Source organism: Mastacembelus armatus, chromosome 14, assembly GCF_900324485.2.
Source record: "Mastacembelus armatus chromosome 14, fMasArm1.2, whole genome shotgun sequence".
NCBI classification, from domain to species: domain Eukaryota; kingdom Metazoa; phylum Chordata; class Actinopteri; order Synbranchiformes; family Mastacembelidae; genus Mastacembelus; species Mastacembelus armatus.
The window spans coordinates 19,856,281-19,875,986 of NC_046646.1; the positions used below are offsets into that span (position 1 = coordinate 19,856,281).

General features: G+C 39.5%; 1 protein-coding gene across 3 annotated transcripts in view; it reads left to right on the forward strand.

Annotated features, from left to right (window-relative positions):
- Positions 1 to 19,706, forward strand: part of cpeb4b (cytoplasmic polyadenylation element binding protein 4b) — a 28,070-nt gene that overhangs the window by 3,368 nt on the left and 4,996 nt on the right. For 2 of the 3 annotated variants that reach the window (XM_026329266.1, XM_026329267.1), the window contains exons 3-9: positions 8,378 to 8,468; positions 12,801 to 12,851; positions 16,651 to 16,821; positions 17,049 to 17,138; positions 17,480 to 17,598; positions 17,773 to 17,887; positions 18,399 to 18,580. In XM_026329266.1, coding sequence (XP_026185051.1) covers positions 8,378 to 8,468; positions 12,801 to 12,851; positions 16,651 to 16,821; positions 17,049 to 17,138; positions 17,480 to 17,598; positions 17,773 to 17,887; positions 18,399 to 18,580 — 819 coding nt within the window. The remainder of the gene's footprint in view (positions 1 to 8,377; positions 8,469 to 12,800; positions 12,852 to 16,650; positions 16,822 to 17,048; positions 17,139 to 17,479; positions 17,599 to 17,772; positions 17,888 to 18,398; positions 18,581 to 19,706) is intronic. The other variant, XM_026329268.1, reaches the window with a different exon arrangement.

A 19,706-nucleotide genomic window follows, 5' to 3' on the forward strand; every position in this document is an offset into this window, starting at 1 on the left:
AATGGCTGATAGGATTGATGGAAAGAGGTGAAGGGAGCAGGGAGATAAAAATCATTTTATTGATCTAGCTCATGATTGATTGTGTTGGTCGTTATAGGAGGGCAGGGGTGAAGAACGGAAGGTTGCTATAGGCCCAGCTAGGTGCGATGACCTCATGAAAGGTTTCTTGACGTATTTTGTGTACCCTTTGCCTTTTTACCTTGGAGTTTTTGTTCCTTCATCTATGGGCAGGTTTCCCTGTCAAATTAACTACTAAGCTCTGGGTTCCCAGTGCCATCCTGGATGGAGTAGGGTTCAGTTGCTTCTGTCTGTCAGTAGTGGTCACAGTAGTAATTGGCTATAGAGACCAGTAGTGAGGCCAGGCACATCCATAGGGTAAGATATTATCTTTGTTTTCATTAAAGCACTTCAAAAATGAACAAAAATTCTACAAACACATTAACTGGAATTAATTAAAACAAATTAATTAAAATTTTGACCTTTCCAGGTATTTCCTCATCTCCACGTGAAATTAATGAGTCATTGTCCCAACAGAGGCCAGAACAAGAATGATGGTGTACTGTACTGACATGTCTTGACATGTCTTGAATATTTTTGTTGAATAAGTAGCAAGTGTTATATTTGAGCAGCTATTTACCATTAGATAAGAGCCTAATTGTTGTAGATAGGCAAGTTCATATCTGATCTGCTCCTCATCATTAGGGCCTTATCTAAGCAATATACTTAGCAAACAATAAATAATTGTTGATGCTACATAAGAGGGTTTAGACATGGCAACATGTAGCATTTAGTTCCATTACTTAGTTGGATTTCATCAAAGCTGTATCCAGATTTAACCAATTTACAATGAATAAGTGGCATTTGGTTTAGGAAATGAAGATCATATTGTAGCTACATATAATGTCTTAGAAGTTAGGTTTTGGTCCAGTTTTCTGCTTGTAGAAAATAATTAAGTGTATTCAGTTCTATCATATATAATTTCTGATTGATAAGCTGACAATATTTTTCCACTTCCCCTATAATTGAATTGGGAAATGTGCTGCTGTGGTGTGAGCATATAGATCAAGTTGCAGTGTTAAAGCTGTCACTGTAGAAACCACTGTTAAATTATTCCACAGGCAAGTGTCAAGTTTATTCATTAGAAGTCTGCCCTGTGGTTCAGTCTTAAAGAAATACTTGTCACTGTTGTTTTTGAATTTCAGTTTCTTGACCTGGTTTTAGTTGTGACATGAAAATTGCCATATGTGTCACACAGCTTATCTTAGGCCATTTTCCTCATTCACTCCCATTTCATGACCACTGCTGAAGAATTGCTCCAGCAAAAACCATTAAACCAATTGCTGTGTTTTACTTTTTAAAACTACTCAAACGCTAGTTCGTGCTTGTCAAGACCATGCACAGTTCAAATGACTGATGACACATTGCCTTACACAAGGCACCCCTGAGGTTTGGTAACTGAAATATCGTAACTACAAAATACTGTAACTCTGAACTATGCAGACTCTATGAGGAACTACTGTCACACAGTTTAAGCTTCGTCCAACTGCCTCGCATAGGTTCCATTTTAGCACTGACACAACAGAAGGAGCAGTAGCTTTTGCTTTAGAATTTGAATTGTTCTGCCTGTGTGCTATCAAAGTTATTTCATCACAGCATCATATATATTTTTTCTTTTTTTTGTGGATTAGATGTCAATGTAAGAGCAGAGCTCTCTAGAGACTAAGCAGACTTGACTGTAGCACCTCAGGAACATTTACAGTAAGATGCTACTCAGTAGATGGAAACACATTAAAACAATAGCAAGTCACATACAATAGTATGTTGCTAGCAGCTAAAGCAAAGATCCCTCGCTCTGCCCACTTTCATGGCATTTGGCATTGCCTTAGGCCATGGCAGCCATTTGTGTGTATATGAGCAAATGTGTAATGTAATTTGAGAGCAAGGCCATTTGGTGGATAGTGTATCCAAAGTGGTGTACAGCACCATGGCACACAGAGTGAGAAAGTGTTCCAGTGCTGTTGCTGTAGCAGGCAGGGCCCCTGCTATATTAGGACAGCTTTAGTATTTGGGATGGGCTCCTGGCCAGGCACACTGGTGCTAACTGCTAATGCACTGACCAGCTGTTAACTATCCATAAAGTAGAATTTGTACTTTTTAAAATACCAAAAACTTTTCCTTGCCTTCCTTTATTTCTGTCTTCTCTCTGTTATTTGTTCCTTAATTCAGTCAGAGGACTGCTGCTGTGGCAGGTGTACTGAGCTGATGTCAGATTGGTAGATTTGGCTAGTGACCAGGTCAAGACCTGCAGGGCCTGAAGGCAAGTGAGCCAGCACAGGATATTGTCTCAGTAAGCTACCTGGGTAACTGTTGGTTACAGCTCCCTCCCTACTGTTTGCGAAGCCTATATTATACAGTGTTGTTATATGAGGGTACCTTATTAAACCTGCTTCAGACCTGCACTGGAAACAAATGTTAAACTTCTGTTGTCTGATTCAAGCTTCCTGTCTTGTTCAGCTTGTGATCATCTGAAATGCCATCTAATCATTGAGACAGGTCATTAGTCAAGTATTGTTTGAAAAAAATCATGCTGTTATGTGACCTGATCTGTAACTGCAGTGTGCTATTACACTGCATACAGACATGTTGACGTCAGTATCAGGGGTCATATGTGCGTTTTGGGCAGTTTTGGTCATCAGTAATTTCTGTTTGGTAACTATACTTTATGAGCACGTATGACCAGGACTGACATTTAATTTCTCTTAAGATTGTTACTTAAAGGAAATGGCCGACTTCAATTGCCTCCAGAAACCATATGATCACTGTAAAGTACTGCCTCCACAAGGAAATATGATTTTCATTAACCATCTTCTACAACAAGTATTTAAAAATTCTTCTGCCCACTTGCCTCTATTTGGCATGAGACATCCATGATTAGATCTGGATTGAGGCTGACAGGTTGACTTTGAGGGAGGAAGCTTTGTTCATTTCAGGTAGCTGTTCTTTCCTTATTCATGACGTGTGTGCAAATTCTCCTGCATGCATATGCACATACAAATAGACACTGAGTGGTTACACTGTAGAAACCTGAGGTTTCAGCCATTACCTCTGCTTCTTGTGACAGTGGTTTTAGATGAGAGAATTCTTTTTAAACTAATGAGTGGCCTGAGCCATGCTGGCAAGTGCATAAGTCCGCTGCTCATCGAGCCTCATTGTGCCTTTCTCGCACTCCTGACAGATGCCCTAAAACAGGAAGAGAGTGAGCTTGTGTGTATGTGCATGTATGTATACATGCCTTTGTTTGCATGAGCCCTAATTAGTCCCTGGCCTGTGTCTTCCGCACGTGTTTTAACAAAGGAAGAGTCCATGCGGAGGTGACATACTGTATTTAGCCTAGCTTTTTGCATACAAAGGAGTCAGTTCAGTTGAATCCTCAGGCAGTGCAAATACTGCTTGAACCCATGCCTCTGTCACTCCTCTGTTACACCCCGAGTGTACACACACACACACACACACACACACATTCACACAATACCATACCATACCATTCAGCCAACACAGGGCTGCTCTTGACAGTTGGGGGTAGTTAATGTCATAACATGCCTTTGAAATACTTTGACCAGGAGGGAACATAATCACAAGCATCAAAAGCTCAACCTGTTTCCCTTTCCTGCCTGTCTTCTCTTTTTACTTTGCCTTACAGAACTACTTGCTTTCCCTCTCTCCATCACCCCTTTCTTTCATCTGTCATTTCCCCCTTCTCTTGACTGCTTTGGACTTCCTCACCCTGTGTTATCTCAGAGATGTGATTAGAAAAGAAACAGAAAAAAACTGCAACCTTCCCACGACCAATGAATGTGAGATGGATTGTGAAAAAAGCTCATACCTCTAATGACTTGAAAAAACACACTGAGCCTACTACATATTTTTGTTCTTTGCCCTTTTGCTTTTTTCCTCTCTTCCACTCACCCTCAGCCTTATTGTTTTTATTAACAGGTGACATGTAGGATTAATGTTGAAGTTAATCATACACAGCTTGATGTATTTAATCATGCTTTGCATACCTACATGTCGTCAAAATCTGTTGGTGGTTGTCCTGTTTTGTGGTGCTTAAAATGAAAGCCCATCTAGAGGTGAGAGGCTGTGTTACTTTAACTGTAGCACAGAAAGGTAAAAAAAAACAGATCAGAATGTTTACATAAGTCTAGCTTTAAAAGATTTCAACCCAGTTTAAATGAATGTGACATTGGAAAGAAGCAAACAACAATAGAAGTAAGAACAAATCAGCACATTTGAGAAACTGGCATGTTTTTTTACTTACAAAATAAAAATGATAAAGTGATTATCAAAACAATTGCTGAGTAATATTCTGCTACTAATGACATAATCAAAGAAGCTGTAGTTTTTCTCCAAGTTCAAGTAGCACTGACAGGGTTGGCAAATGTAGCTACCATATACTGACCCTGTCTAATCAGTTATTACACTGAAAAGCATGTCCCACATGCAGAGTCCTAAATCATGGGAGTATCATTTTGTCAGGTCTTTGAAATTTATGCAGGCTAGATTATTTTGAGCAGAATTTGGGTAATTAGGATGGACGTTTATTCGCCAAATGACTAATGCATTAATTGAGAAAATCATCACAGATTAATCGATAGTAAAAATAAAAATAATTACAAGCAGCAGTCGTAAAGTGGGCTTATAGGCTGTGCTAATTGAACCTAATAAGCCCAGTGTTTCCTGCCACCCACAGTGCTAATACAGGATAATTCAATCATCTTTTTTGTTTATTATGTGTGTATGTCTTTTTCTTATCCACTGCACTGAATTGTGATGATTTGAATGTTTATGATGCATTTATTCCTTTGTAATCCTCATATGTTTAGCACACATCTGTTGATTCGGTGTCAGTCTTTCAGAAATGGTGACAGAGCTTGGTAGAGGCCCTTTGTCATGTTGAAGAATGGATATCATGGATATACAAGATTTATATTTATTGCAAAAAGGGGTGTGCCTTTCCTTTTAGATCTTATTTTTTACTGTTTACACTGGGCTACATTTCACTGCTTCCAGCAAATAATATACTATGTCATGTCTTCTCTGTTTATACCTATAGCCTTGGGTTGTATAGGCAACACTCTACAACACTACTGATACACATTGACATAGACTGTAAATTGTGTGTGTCTTGTTTGCTAATCTGTGTGTGTGTGCGTTTGTGTCTGTGGATGTGACAAGTGACCATGAGTGTGTGCGCATGTGTGTATCAGTTCTCACCCTGCAAACTATCAGGCATGAATACTGGTCAGCTGGCCAGTTGCTGAGAGAGAAGGATGCATGAAGCTGATGATTAATGATGACTGCACCTCTCCGGGCTAATGCCTAGCAACTGCAGAGCACCAGCAAGGCCTCATGCTGGAGTCCATCTCAGCCACAAAATGAATTCCTATTTTTCTGAAACAACATAATAGGATTGGCCTGTAATCCTACTATCAGCCAAACTATAACTGTGCCAAAAAATGGTACATTCACTGCTGCCATGAACTAGAAATGCAGCAGACACCAGCATTTCCACTTATCTACCTATTCTGCCTAGCCAGGGGGTTAACATTAGTAAGTTATTTATTTATTTATTGCATGACTTCAACTTCTCCTACTCAACCTGTCTCCTCTATTTCGCACTGTTTGATAAGTGTAAGCCAGACCCTCGGTAGTTACGCAGCAGAGTAGCAGTCATGGCAAAGGACAGTTTTTTTTTTTTTGGATGAGAGGTTTTGTTGCCTGCCCTTCTAGATGAGTACCAGAAACACTGTGACTTGAAGCAATAGCCTATGTCCACATAAGATACTGAGGCAGATATGAGACAAAAGTAGACATGGTCTGACCTATATCCCTGTGTTGACATTTGTTTTGAGGGAGAGTGCACTGGGTGTGTTCTTCTACTATGTCATCATTCTTACAGTATGTGCTTTCAGCCTGCCACACTGAAGGCACATATATAGCCCAAAATGTTGGTAAAATTTTGGCTACAGCTGGGAACTTTGGCTGATTCATGTGCCAGTGTGCCAGACAACCAACCACGCTCTTTGGCTGATAGTAAAAGTAGCTGTTGAATATTTGGAGCCACTACAGACACCAGACAGTGGATAAAAAAGTGAGCTGCATGCCTGATTGACCATTGGTTATAAGGCTCACTGACACAGGTCTGTTTTGCTGAACCCAGCCATTGTCCCCTGGTGAGTTCATGGTTCCAATGAGCTTTTTCTCCAACATGGTTTTCCTGTAGAATGTTCTCCAAAGACACTGGGCTACAGTTTGCTGTGCAAGTGTGACGTAGTTGCTAGAGAGGTTAGGCATAGGTGCATTTGTTGGAAAGACAAAGTAACACATAGAAAGCGTGACTGACTGACTGTTCAGATAGGTTCCTCACATATTGGGCAATTCTTGTTGTGCAAGGTCTGTGCATTATCAGTTGGACCAAGGGCAGAGCTGATCATGCAGTGTGGATGTCAAAGTTTTTCAGGAAAGGTGAAGTTGACATAAAGCTCCACATTTAATTCACACATTTGCTGTGATTGTAGCTTTTCTCTTGAGTTGTTTTATTTATCTTGTATTAATATTTATGTTATTTTTTTATCTGAAAACATCAGCACACAGTTGTCACTTTTCACTTTGTGTTTCCTTGATTTTGAGTATGCCGGCTAGTACGTAAAGTACATCACTTTTTCAATTAGTCCTCCACATAAAATGTTCATGTTCTTTGTTTTAGAATTTTAAACTTGACAAAAATAGCACAGTTTTTTATAAACTATAAACCAAATTAAGCTTTCCTAATAAAGTTCAGGAAAAATGATGTGGCTAAAGATCGATGTTTTTATCTCTGACACCTCATTGTACACCAGGGTTCTAAGTTTCAAGAGGCTCTGAGTCATGTTCTAAACATTCATCTCAGCTCCCTGATTGGATTGTCAGACATCTTATCAGGCATATTCAGTCCTCAGCAGATCTGTTCTAGACTTAGCAAAAACTCTGTCTGACTTCATAAACACCAAAGACCATATTTTGTGATCTGCTAATCTCACTCACTGATCTCCCCAAGTACAGATAAAATTGTTCGGATACTTAGAAATTTAAAAATGGTGTAGAATCAGAATGCCTAATTTTCAATCAGTTGTGTAAGGGAACTACTCGATATGTAGAGTCCTGGTTTATGAAAAATACTAATGACTGCTTCAGTGTTGTTTTGTGAATTGTTAAGTAATGGTGGGCAGATGTGTCATCAGCTGGTGGATGTTAGATGTCTATAGGAAGTACAGAAAACCTGAGGTATTTCTGCTTTTCACTGAAGAATGGAAAAAATGGAGGGTAGGAAGGAATGAAACAGTGAGAACATGTGGGAACACAGGCCATTTAGCAGCGAGGGTTCAAATCTCATATTGTGGTCTTCAGCACCATTGTCTGCCTACATTGTGGTTAATTAGGATAGAAGGATATGAGATGAGCTCACTAGTTTTTTAACTTCTTGTCAAGAGGCTGCACATTTTGTTTGGTTGAGGTTTGTTTTGGTTGAGGTGGAGTCGAGACAGAATCCTTATCAGCATTGCACTTGGAGTGAGTGTGTGTGTGTGTGTGTGTGTGTGTGTGTGCATATGTTTTCGATACATGTGCATATTTTGTGTATACACATTGGATGGGTGTGTGTCTGCATACAAACATTTCCAGTATGGCTGGTATGCCAAGGATGCCCTTGTAGGTGTCAAAGCTGTTGCTCAATGTTTAGTTCACCTCCTGCCTGAATGTATTGCTTGTTTTAGTGTTGACTTCCATTATGCTGCCTCATTGAACAAGTGGTTGCTTAGGTAGTTAGTTAACTTTCCAAGTAAAACAAGAACTGCAAGGGCATCTCACCAAACAAAAGGAAAAGAAATTGGTTTAATTAAACAAAGGAATAAAGTACATTTTTGCTGATTAGCAGCAATTTAGAAAAACTCAAATGGTTCAGTTTTTACTTTGCCCAATGTGTTTGATTCTCATGAGATTCCAATTATGCCAGTGTGAAACTAACACTTGTAATTTTTAAATAAAGAGGCCACTGTGCCTTTAAATCCTAAAAACACCTTAGTGCTGCATTCATCAAAACCTAATAGAGAAATAATATTCAAGTGAAGCAGTTTATCATGTTTAGTGAAAACATAATGCCCTCATAAATAAAGAAAATGTCTAGCTATTTAATTTTATTTTATTTTAAGAGCATATTCTAATAGCTGTCTGTAAAGACTGTCGGTTCACCACAAATTAAGAAAACTGTGAACTGCATGGCTTTGAAGCAAATAAAAATAAAACACAAATGGTGCTTACCTTCTTTCTGTTCTCTTTTTAGGAACGCACCAGGTCATTTGACAGCTTCAACATGAACACTTTGGAGAGCTCCCTGATTGACATCATGAGGGCTGAGCAGGACACCCTGAAAGGTAAAGATGCCAGATAGTCAAGAACATGAAACACGAAGCAGCGACACTACCATTTCATTTTACATTCTGTTCATAGCACAGCTGTAGTGTGTAGCTCTATGTCATGGAAAAAATTCTGACATTTACTGCTGATCTGTGAATAACATGTTTTGAATAATTACAGATATGAAACATTTCCCCTTCTAATTGTTGCATAATGATTTATATTATAGAGTATGTGCACTATTTGACAAGGACTTGGCCGGTGCACAATATTTATCACTGCTCTGTGTTAAATCATTTAAATTACTTTCAAAATATAAAGGTACAAAAAACACTTCCAATATATTGCAGTTTGTTAGGGCAACATATATACTATAGTACAATTGAAAGGAAGTTTTCCCACTCTGAAATAAATGAATAAGCTCATGATGAGGATAAGTGTTGTCAGTGCATTGCATTGGCTAAGCATCCAGTTGTAGTGTTACACTTGAAGACAGAGCTCACAGAATCACACTTATTCACAATATAACACCTCAGTTGTTAGCAGAGAAGTTTGCACATAACGGACGATTAGATATTGTGTCTTTTTTTGGTGTTATGATCAACAGCAATAACAAAGGTCACTCTGTGTAGCAGGCAGCTCACACCACTGTGTTCACTTCCTTTTATTTTCTTCCCACTGTGACTTTCAAGAAAAACAAAGAGAAAAAAAGTCACTTTTTTGTAAGTGCACCTGAGCATGGTGCTATGGGTATGACCTCTTTTTTGATGGATGCTTGGGCTTTGTATTTTAGAGGGGATTTGTGAGAGAGATCTGAACTGAAGTTGTTGGCCGTCATTAGTTGGTAATGATTACAGCTGCAGAACCACCAATTTAAAGAATGATAACAGTTTTGAAATCAGGAGAGTTAATCAGGCCCATTTGTTATAGATGTGTAACATACTGTTACATGCATCATGGCAGTTGTGGTTCTTTATCAGCTGACATCATGTCACCATATTGAACAACGTTATTTGCAATCAGGTTTGCATGAGCATGTCTGGATCAATGTAAATCCCTGCATTCCTGGTCTTTGAAGCTCTCCACCCCATATGAATGTGAGGGTTACTGATGTCCGTTTTTACCCACACTTTATATATTCTTTATCTTACAAAGTTGAAGCTTGGAAGTAGCTGAGAAAAGAGAACATCCATTGGAAATTGGACTCTTAACTAAATTCAGTTGTGGTGTTAGGCAACACAGGTCAATGGTAACCTAGAAACCAGTTATTGAACACAGCAAGTAGCCAGTGTTGTTTATTGTTTTAGAGGGCGTAACTGACAGTAATTCTAGAGTTCTTACTGAACGGAAAGTTCTGTGGCCAGTAATTAGCCATTGGTGGATAGGGAGTGGCTTGTAGGATCATTATTTGGAAGGAAACACCTTTGATATCTTAAGGCTTCAGCTAAATTCAAAGGATTTTTGTGGAGTGCTGGGCCTTAATTAGCAATAATCCAGTTAAAGTTGCCAGCCATATTTCTTCCGCCCTAGTTTTAGTTAACAACTACCACACAACCATGTTTTCCCTTATATTGTCACAAGTGGACTGAGCACCAGAAACTGCTTAACTTGTGAATCTGTTTAAGGTCAGACCTAAATACAAAAGATCTCAAAACACCAATGAAGATATATTGTTTCTCTGTTTACAGTCTGCATGTTTATCTCATGAAAAAGACACTTTAAAGCTTCCTAGTTCGAACACTGAAACACAGAACAAGATGTCAGAGTCAGTACGTTTGTCACTCCTCGCATCTTAGTCAAACATATCGTTACACATGCAATTTCTTACCTGTTTAATCCTATGGAATATATTCATTGCTACACATTTTACAGAAAATCCAGAGCCATATGAAACACATACAGTACATACCAGTTTAACTACCGGTGAAAACTAGGCTCCTGATACTTCACAATCACCTCTTCTTATTTCAGCCTCACACCCACTGAGCTCAGCCGCATCCAGCTGTGAGCTAATGTTCTGCTGTCAAGCCTTAGTAAATCTTCCCTCAATATTAAGAGAAGAAGACTGTAAGGTTACCTCAAAAGCCACGTTTTGCTATCCCACCTCCAGCCGTGCGCATACAGATTCCAAAATCTTGGCACCAGCAGACAAAACAAACTGAAAACCACATGCTTCTGCTTTATTAGAAATCAAACTCTATAGGGTTTTAAAATTATGAAGTTACTCATAGTTTAACAGAAGTAATGTTGCCCTCGGTTCACGTGAATTCTCTGTTACAGCTCTGGTTATCTCGTTTGAGGAAAGATTAAATTAATCTGGTACAGTTTATTCAGGGCATCGTAACAGTAATCTTCCAACTTTTGACTGTGTTTTGTCCAATAATATATCAGCATGTGTCTTTCCTATTCTTCCCTTATTTGACCTGTTTTTTTCTCCATCTTCCTTCATCTATCCTCTTCTTCAGATTTGCCCTTATGCACGACTGTGTTCTTTGATGCATCACGCCATATTCCATCACATATTTCTTATCTATTTTTTTTTATCTTGTGGCTATTGTTCTGCTACAAAATATATTTATTCTATGTTGTTATAGTTAGAGTCCAGGATTGTGCAGTGTAGCCTAATGTAGCACTGAGTTCATCCCTTTTGCTCTAAAGCAAAATAAAAATAAAAACATTATTACAGCACATTTTCTTCGAGCGCTTACTCTGCTCTAGGCAAACTGACTCTCACCCTGTCCTGCTGTACTCTGTCACACACACACACACACACATATATAAATGCTTGAACACAATAATAAGAGAAACAGACTGTGCATATATAAGCACATTGAGAGAAACATAAAACAGAGCACAAATTTCTCATTCCAGCAAAACATACTGAAGTTTGGTGTGAGAGCGACAAAGCAAGAGAACAGGCGAGACAAAATGTCTACAGTAAAAGTGGCTTTGAATTGCTTCCAGCATTGTCCTGACTGACAGAAAGGATCCCTCTGTTCAGCCACCACACACACACACACACACACACACACACACACACACACACACACAAACAGCACTGCGTTGCATGTGCAGTAACTGTTATTGTACTATACATGTATATAGCCAGCAGCATGCAAATGAGGTTCACGGAAAAGGCACACAGAATCCTGCAGACACGGAGGGATATGGTGTGCATACGTGCCCGCACGCTTGCTTCTCTGAGAACATTAAAGGCTCTTAAAATCCAGTATGGCTTGTTGCGATCAGACAGACTTTGAGTTTGCTCAGCACATACTGTATAATACTAACATAAATCAAAGAATGAGATACAGATAGTGAATTCTGCAGTGCAATCTAAAGGAATTAAGGTCTAATTTGACTTGCATTGGCACCTTTTATTTTATAATGAATTAAACTGAATGTTTTACTGACAGACTGAACTTGTGTGACAATGTATGGAAATCTTTAGTACAGCATAGCAGCTCTCAAAGCCAAGGGTGGTCCGCTTGAGTTTCTGTGGACTGAGAGTCCTCTGTTTTATGCAGCACATCTACAGAATACTGTGGGGCTCAATAGGCAAAATGTGGGGGAGGGGCCAGCAGCTTTCCATGTGACTGAGGCATTGGAATGCACCAATCACAGGGCGGTGCGTACCCGTACAACAATGGTTTTACTATTTCAGCTCTTTCATCTCATTATCCTTCTGCAGCAAGCAGGCCTTGCATAACTTTGAAGCTTGTTTGGCATCATAGCATCTATTTGTGTGGGTGCGTGTGTGTGTACATGCAAAAAACAAAATGTTGTGTGTCTGCCCACTGTGCCCTTCTGCTTTGTAAATATCAGTGTAAAATAAAACTGCCATTTTCACACTCGGGAAAGCATCTTGACCTGACTCTGGTCCTGAAAACACAGCAGATTAGAATGTATGACATGAGGCTCGGAGAAAGAGAGAGGGGTGCAGATAGGGAAATGGAGGTCGATGAGAGGGATTGAAACTCTTGTTGTTCCACAGATGGGGTCTGTAATGGGACTGATGTGGTAACAACACAGTGTACTCGTAACTGTCACAGCTGAAGCCTGTTGTGCAGCAACAATTTCAATACATGCTTCAATCTCCACATTCATGTGGGATATTTTCTGGGGTTTTGCAATCATCAGCACAGAAACTCCAGATGGAATTACTGAAAGATATTTTTGTCTAGAATAATGCTTTAGCTTTAGCATTTGCTTGCTCTATATACAGACACAGGAGAAGCAAAAAAAACTTGCTTTGAAAGACTTTTAAATCCGTTACCCCTCCATGTATCACATTTAGTCATTTTTAGGCCCGATCAAGTTAAATATTTCTGCTTTGTCTCCCTGTGCAGGTCGTCTGGGGTTCCCCCATCCAGGCGGGGACAACCCTCTGCCCCTCAATGGTATGTATGGAAAAGTACCAACAGTTTTCAAGGGTCTGCTAAAATAAAAAAATTGAAAGAAATTGAAAGCTGAATAGATTTTGTTTTTATGATCAGCTGTCCTATAAAACCCACTGATTTAATGCCAAACTGTCATTAATTTAACTTTTTAAGTAGTGTTGTCTGGTAATAAGAAATGAAATGGCCAGAAACCAACAAAACTGAGCATGCTTTTCACTTCGTAGGTAACACTCAGTTCAATAGGTGGAGATAGTTGGACTAGTGCGAAATAACCTTGTGTGTTTGAGTCTGGTGACTGAGAGTCCTGTCTGCCCTTGCTTGCCTGGGATTGAATCCAAACAAAACTCTATGTGTCTGTCCTCTGTGCCTTTCTGCTTTGTAAATATCATCATAAAATAAATATGCCACTTCCACACTCCAAGAAGCATCTTCACTAATGACCTTTCACCTAGTTTCTCCAAGGCCCTTCCCTTTCATTTGACTCTTGATAAGGCTTTGGCCCTTGTACATGGATGAAGGAAGGGATGAAAGAGGATATGTAGACAGGGTTAGGAAGTTGTGATTTTTGGGTAGAAAATAAGCGGCTGGATTCGGGTTGATAGACAGACACAGAACAATAGAAAGAAACCAACCTTTTTGTGCTGAATCAAGTCCCATTTTGGATTTGAGGTTTAGATTTTAGCTTTTTCTGCGGATTCTATCAGGCATTATACCGCAATTATTTATAGTAAAGACGCAGACAAGAAAATAAAGGGGGTGTGATAATGCAGGTCTCCTGCTAAATGAAATGTGTGATATTGTGGTGTGCTGTGATCCTATTGATTATAAGACTTTTGAATCAAAAACCTTTTGTCCTCTTATCTTTTATTTTTATACAATATTTCATGTCTGTTTTTCAGAAAAAAATTCCTGTCGCTCCATATAAAAGAAGTCAATTAACTTGTATAAAAGTAACTGGCTCTCTGAAATGGTGGGAAATATTTGGAATATCCCTTTGAACAAGTAGCTGTTTCCACAATTGCATTTTAACACTGAAGTACTTCCACCTCTACTGTTTATCATTGTGGAATCATGTAGCATTTTCCTTTTGGTCTTGAGCCAGGATGTAAAACAGGAGAGTCCAGTAGTTTCTTCACAAGATCACTGGGTCACATGGTGAGATCACATGGTCAGGAGCTGTCACCAAACCCTGAGACAGATGGTGCCAGTGGATAAAGGTTGCACACCAGCTCTCTTTCTCTCTGCTCTCTCATTCTCTCTTTCTTATCCTCTCTGTTTTGCCTCATAAGCATACACACATTCCTTATTCTCTTGATCTCTCACTCATTGTCATTTTCTCTCACCCCAACGCAGCTTTTTACCAGCTTGTTTCGCCATCTCCTATGCTCTACTTTTCTCTCTCTCACATGCATGCATCTTTTTATGGCACTAACTGCTCCCTTTCAATCTGCTTTCCTGTCTCTGTCTCTCTCCGCTCTTTTTCTAGCTCTCTTTGACCTCCCCCCCAGAGTTAATGTCCATCTGGGCTGGAAAGTCCACTAAGGGAGCCAAGGATTATTGCTTGTGTGTTCTGGCCATTTCTTCATCCTCTTCATGTTCTTACAGTTAGATGGTCCAATGCTTCAGTCTCTCCCGTGTCCATATTTTAATTTCTTTGACTTCAGCTCTGTGGAACAAAACATTATTTCCCAGTGAGTGTATTTAAGAGTGAATACAAAGAGTGTTGCCCTGTGCACACACATCACAGTGTTGCACATTGTACACTGATGGACCTTTTGACATGGGCTATACACGTTTATACTCGGGAATTGGTTTTCTGCATACAAGAAAATGGACTGCATTGACTATTGCTGCTCACAAACATTTTACCCAAGGTGGTGTGGTTGACTAAAGGCTCAGTTATTATCAGCATAAAGCTGTGCAGAAAGGTTGCTGTACTACTGCTTATTTCCAGAGGAGGTGCTGCCACACATCACTTATTCTGTTATTTGTTCTCAGCTTGAGAAGCCTGTTTGCTGTATGTCAGGAGTTAAGTTTGGAGCCTTATGACTGGTATTTATTTTCTGGGTAGAGTTAAGGTTACTGTGCTATTTCTGTCAAGGTTACCATGGTTCAGAAATCCTGCTTGGGGAACTGATGTTGGCAATGGTAGCACATTAGTTATTAGAATATCTTCTGAAAACATTTTTTATATTTTTTTATTTTATTAATTTAGTCTCCCTGTCGCCTTGTCTGACGTTCTTAACCAGTGTCTGTGTTTACTTTTGTTTTTATTGTTCTTCCTCTCACAGAGGTTTTTGTTGTATTGATCTGTCCATTGTCTTTGGATTGTATTATTTAGCTCTTTACTAATGAAGCAGTCTGCAGTGATTTTGTAAGTGCTCTGTAAACTGCCATGTGAAAAGTACCCACCCTGTAACGTGACCAACATTCCTATCTTTTTGGCAATACACTGAGGTCAAATTATTGTGTTGACATTATCAGACTGTAAGCAGTTAACTGACATACTGGACCATATTTCAGTTAAAAAAAAAAAAGAAAAAAAGAAACTACTCTCAGTTTATAGTCTAGTGTCAATAAACAGATAAGGTAGCAGTTCCACATGCTGATTATGATTCAAAGCTGATTAATAAAATGGAGCATTAACAGGCAGACAATGGAACATCTCTCAATTGTCATGAACCACCTGGCAATTGGTATGCTGTTTTATGCATCTTTTATAATCATCCTCTCCTTTGATTTGTCTTTATTCCACATGCAGCCAGGAATTATAGCAGGAGACGAGGTAACATTTAAAACATGGATATAATGTCACTTTTGCAGCATTTATTCAACTGTAGGTTCTTACAGGTTCTGACTGGTCTTGTCTTGTTGAGCTGTGCTGTTATGATTATGTTGGTTATGGGGCGTTGGTTTGTTTTGAATGATCTGTACAGTGAAGTGAAATTTTGGTCTGCATGATTGTCTATGATCTTTCATCCTTTAGTGTCCGTTGCTCTCATACTCGACTCTGCTTGCATTTTTTCATTTTCACGCTCTTAACAAGATTGTGAAATAATCACATAAAGCGTAGTATGTGATTTACACATAATGCAACATAAGCATGAACACATATCCAGGCACATGGCCGGACATACACAGTCACACACAGCAGATAGTGTAAGCTGAGGCTAACACCCTTGTATAAATCTTTACAAAGCAGCTCAGGGCAGGTTGTATGGGAGCATGCATAGGCCAGGAGGGCTTAACCTCTACAACACTCACATGCCCAGTGCACTGTGAAACTATTCGGACTCTCTTTGAGAGGACTACTGTGTGGAGAGAACTTGCATCTTCAGTCCTAGACAGCACATATTGGCTGCATGTTAGTCATGGTAACTAATTAAAAGTCAAGATATCGAATCCATTTTAACGCCTAACATGACATATTGTAGTTTTGATTTTCATTCAGTCCAGTTCCTTGGGATATGATTAGTATATTTTACCTTGTTGATCAACACACAACCAGTTAAGTTTCTTTATAATCTATATATATATATATATATATTTTGATACATTTAAACATGCCTGAACAATGTCACATTAAGAGATGTCTAAAAGTGATGTTTTCCCTGTTCCTCCTCCTCCCTGCACCAGCTGGATGCCAATAAGTGTTTTAAAATAAAAATCCTAACGTACAGCCATTACTGCGCTAGTGTTGTTACCATGACAACACTGACCCCACCTGCATCTTTGCTCCTACTTCTCTACCCATGAAATAAACCTCAACCTTCTCTCTACTCATTTTTCTCTCTCTCAGGTCACTCCTCTCTGTTCCCTATGGAGGATGGTTTCCCTGATGATGAGCGTGGTGATCAGGGTCTTGCGGGCCTGGGGTCCCCACATTGCTTCCCACACCAGAACGGAGAGCGTGTCGAACGCTACTCACGCAAGGTCTTTGTCGGAGGACTGCCCCCAGATATAGATGAAGGTAAATTTCATTTTGGAGTAATTTTAAGGATCATTTTCAGTAACCGATTTAAACGTAGATGATGGAACTTGAAGGAAGAGATAGACTGTAAAACACTCAGGAAATTTCACCTGAAACATAGAAAACTTCTCACTGTACACTGAGTGCATTTCAGGACTTACTCTGGTGGTTTCATTCAAAAACCTACAAACCTCTAATGAGTATACATTCTATCTGCATTATTTCAGATGAGATAACAGCCAGTTTCCGGCGTTTTGGACACCTGTTTGTGGACTGGCCTCACAAAGCTGAGAGCAAATCCTATTTCCCCCCCAAAGGTATGTGAAATTGTTATCCGAGCTTCTTCATACTGTCAAACATTTCTTTGGTTTCTTTGCTGACAGAATATCTTTTTGTGTGGGGAAAAAGGCAGATTTGTCATATCAGTGTGCTACAGTCACTGTCTGCATCTGTCTGTATGCTCTTTTTGTCTTTAGCTTATTATCTAAAACATTTGTTAACCATGTCTGGGCTGTTTGTCTGCTTGTGAAAGCTTATTCTCTCGTGTTGAATGCAAAATATTGTGATGAGACAGTCGCATTAATCAGCATGCTAAATTCCAACATGGTTGTCAGTACTTTGTGTCCCCATCAGCATAACACTGCTGTATTTTGTGTAGGTTACGCCTTCCTGCTCTTCCAGGACGAGAGCTCTGTGCAGGCTTTGATCGACGCCTGCATCGAGGAGGACGGCAAGCTGTACCTCTGCGTATCTAGCCCTACCATCAAAGACAAGCCAGTCAGTGGAAACACAAACACACACCCCTATATGCTCACATCTCTTGCTGTCTCCGCTGAACCCAGTGAAACTTGTGGTTATGACTTTTACTTGACTTTACCAGAAGCTTGTGCAAAGTCATGCTTAGTGCAGTTTATTTCTAGAGCTGAAACCTGATGGTTTTGTGTATGACAGGTCCAGATCCGCCCATGGAACCTGAATGACAGCGATTTTGTGATGGATGGGTCGCAGCCTCTGGACCCAAGAAAAACTATCTTTGTAGGAGGTGTCCCTCGTCCACTCCGTGCAGGTATCCATTAGTTTTTTTTTCCAGATGAATTAACAAATGAGTGTTTATAGTAACAACATTTACATTTAAAGTAAGCAACACTGAGAAGCTGTCTCTCACTTCTTATGCTTCATTTTTTTCTGGTTTGAAATGTGTAAGCACTATCGTCCTTTTTGTAAGATGCTGCAATGTGATCGGCTTGTCTTCACAATAAATGTCAGCCTTGCTAGAGGGTAGAGCTAAAAGAAGCACTGACCTACACTGGTCATATCAGGAAGTCCTTTCTGTGCTACGCTGTGCTGTGTAGAATATTACTTTCCTTTTTATCAGGAAAAACAGTATCATGTTTAAAGTGTGTTCAGCACCACTGGTATCAGTACTTTAGCCTTCTGTACTGTAGGTGTGGTGATCAGGGTCATATATGTGATATGATACACAATTTGTTACTTTGTTCATGTCTATTTACCTCTGTGTTTATAACTTGGGAATATTTTGCTCAGTTATTTCTATATGTATTTCTCCCACTGTGCAGTGGAGCTGGCCATGATCATGGACCGCCTGTATGGTGGAGTTTGCTACGCTGGCATCGACACAGACCCTGAGCTGAAATACCCTAAGGGAGCAGGGCGGGTCGCCTTCTCTAATCAGCAGAGCTACATTGCTGCTATCAGTGCTCGCTTTGTACAGCTGCAGCATGGAGAAATCGATAAACGGGTGAGTGGAAAGAAAAGACAGCTCAGTGTTTTTTCAGTCTTCTTTCCTTCTCATCACCCCACACCTCACTTCCTGTTCTGTTTCTTTCAAACTCTCCTCACCTTTTCCCCATGTTAGAGTTGCGCAAAATGTTTTGTTTAGGGGTGAAAAGTGCAGCAGTGCATACAGAATTTGTGTGCTTGTTCCTACAGAATGTGTAGTAGGGCACCGCATTGCACATTTCAATGACTCAAATTGTAGCAGGTTATAATCTTTATCCCAAGCTGCAAGAAGAGTTTTTTTACAAATTCAAATTTAATTTCTGCCAAAACAATAGAAACCACACAGTGAGATCACTGAACAGTATAAGAAACAATGGTCAGTGTAATTTGTTTTTATTTAACCATTGTTTTTACAGTACAGGATAGCTTAAATATTGATAGTTTTGCCCTGTTAGCCATTACAGTAAGAAGTAAACCAACAGGAACAGACAGGGTTGTTAGTGGCACAGAATAACAAAAGATTCAGTTAAAGGAGTTTCACGTAGGTGGAGGATGGTTATTGAGAACAGAGCTAAAGATATCTACTGCTGTTCTGCAACAACCTGCTTTTTCCCCAGCAGTCATTTTTGATTGTCATAGTAGGAAAAGCAAAGGTGTGACTAAGAACATTAAGCATGGCTTTGTTCAGCTTAAGTGTTGCAGTAAGCCATGAAGGTGAAACAGATAAATGGAATTCAGCCATAATTCATTTTATAATTTACCTCATGCTTTTTTTACTGTGACATGTCAGAATATCTTCAGTGAAACTGCCTGTGCACTCTGCTACTCCTGAAGCTCACCAGTTTAACTCACACACTGGTCAGCTGCACGAAATACATGTGTGAGTTAAGGCAGTCACTGATTTAACCACCGCTGTCAGCAGTGAAGCAATTAAACTAATGTCTGTAGGTGTGTTGCAGGGCTTACAACAGCCTGTAACTGACGCAAATATTATTCACATTTTTGCAATAGATGTGAGTGAACAAGGTAACTCGAACAGAAATTCAACAGAGCCATCTGTAGAGGTAAATCATAATATAAAATACTGGAATAATACCATAGTGTGCTGCTTTATCATTTGCATAATTGGTGTGCAAATTCTGTAG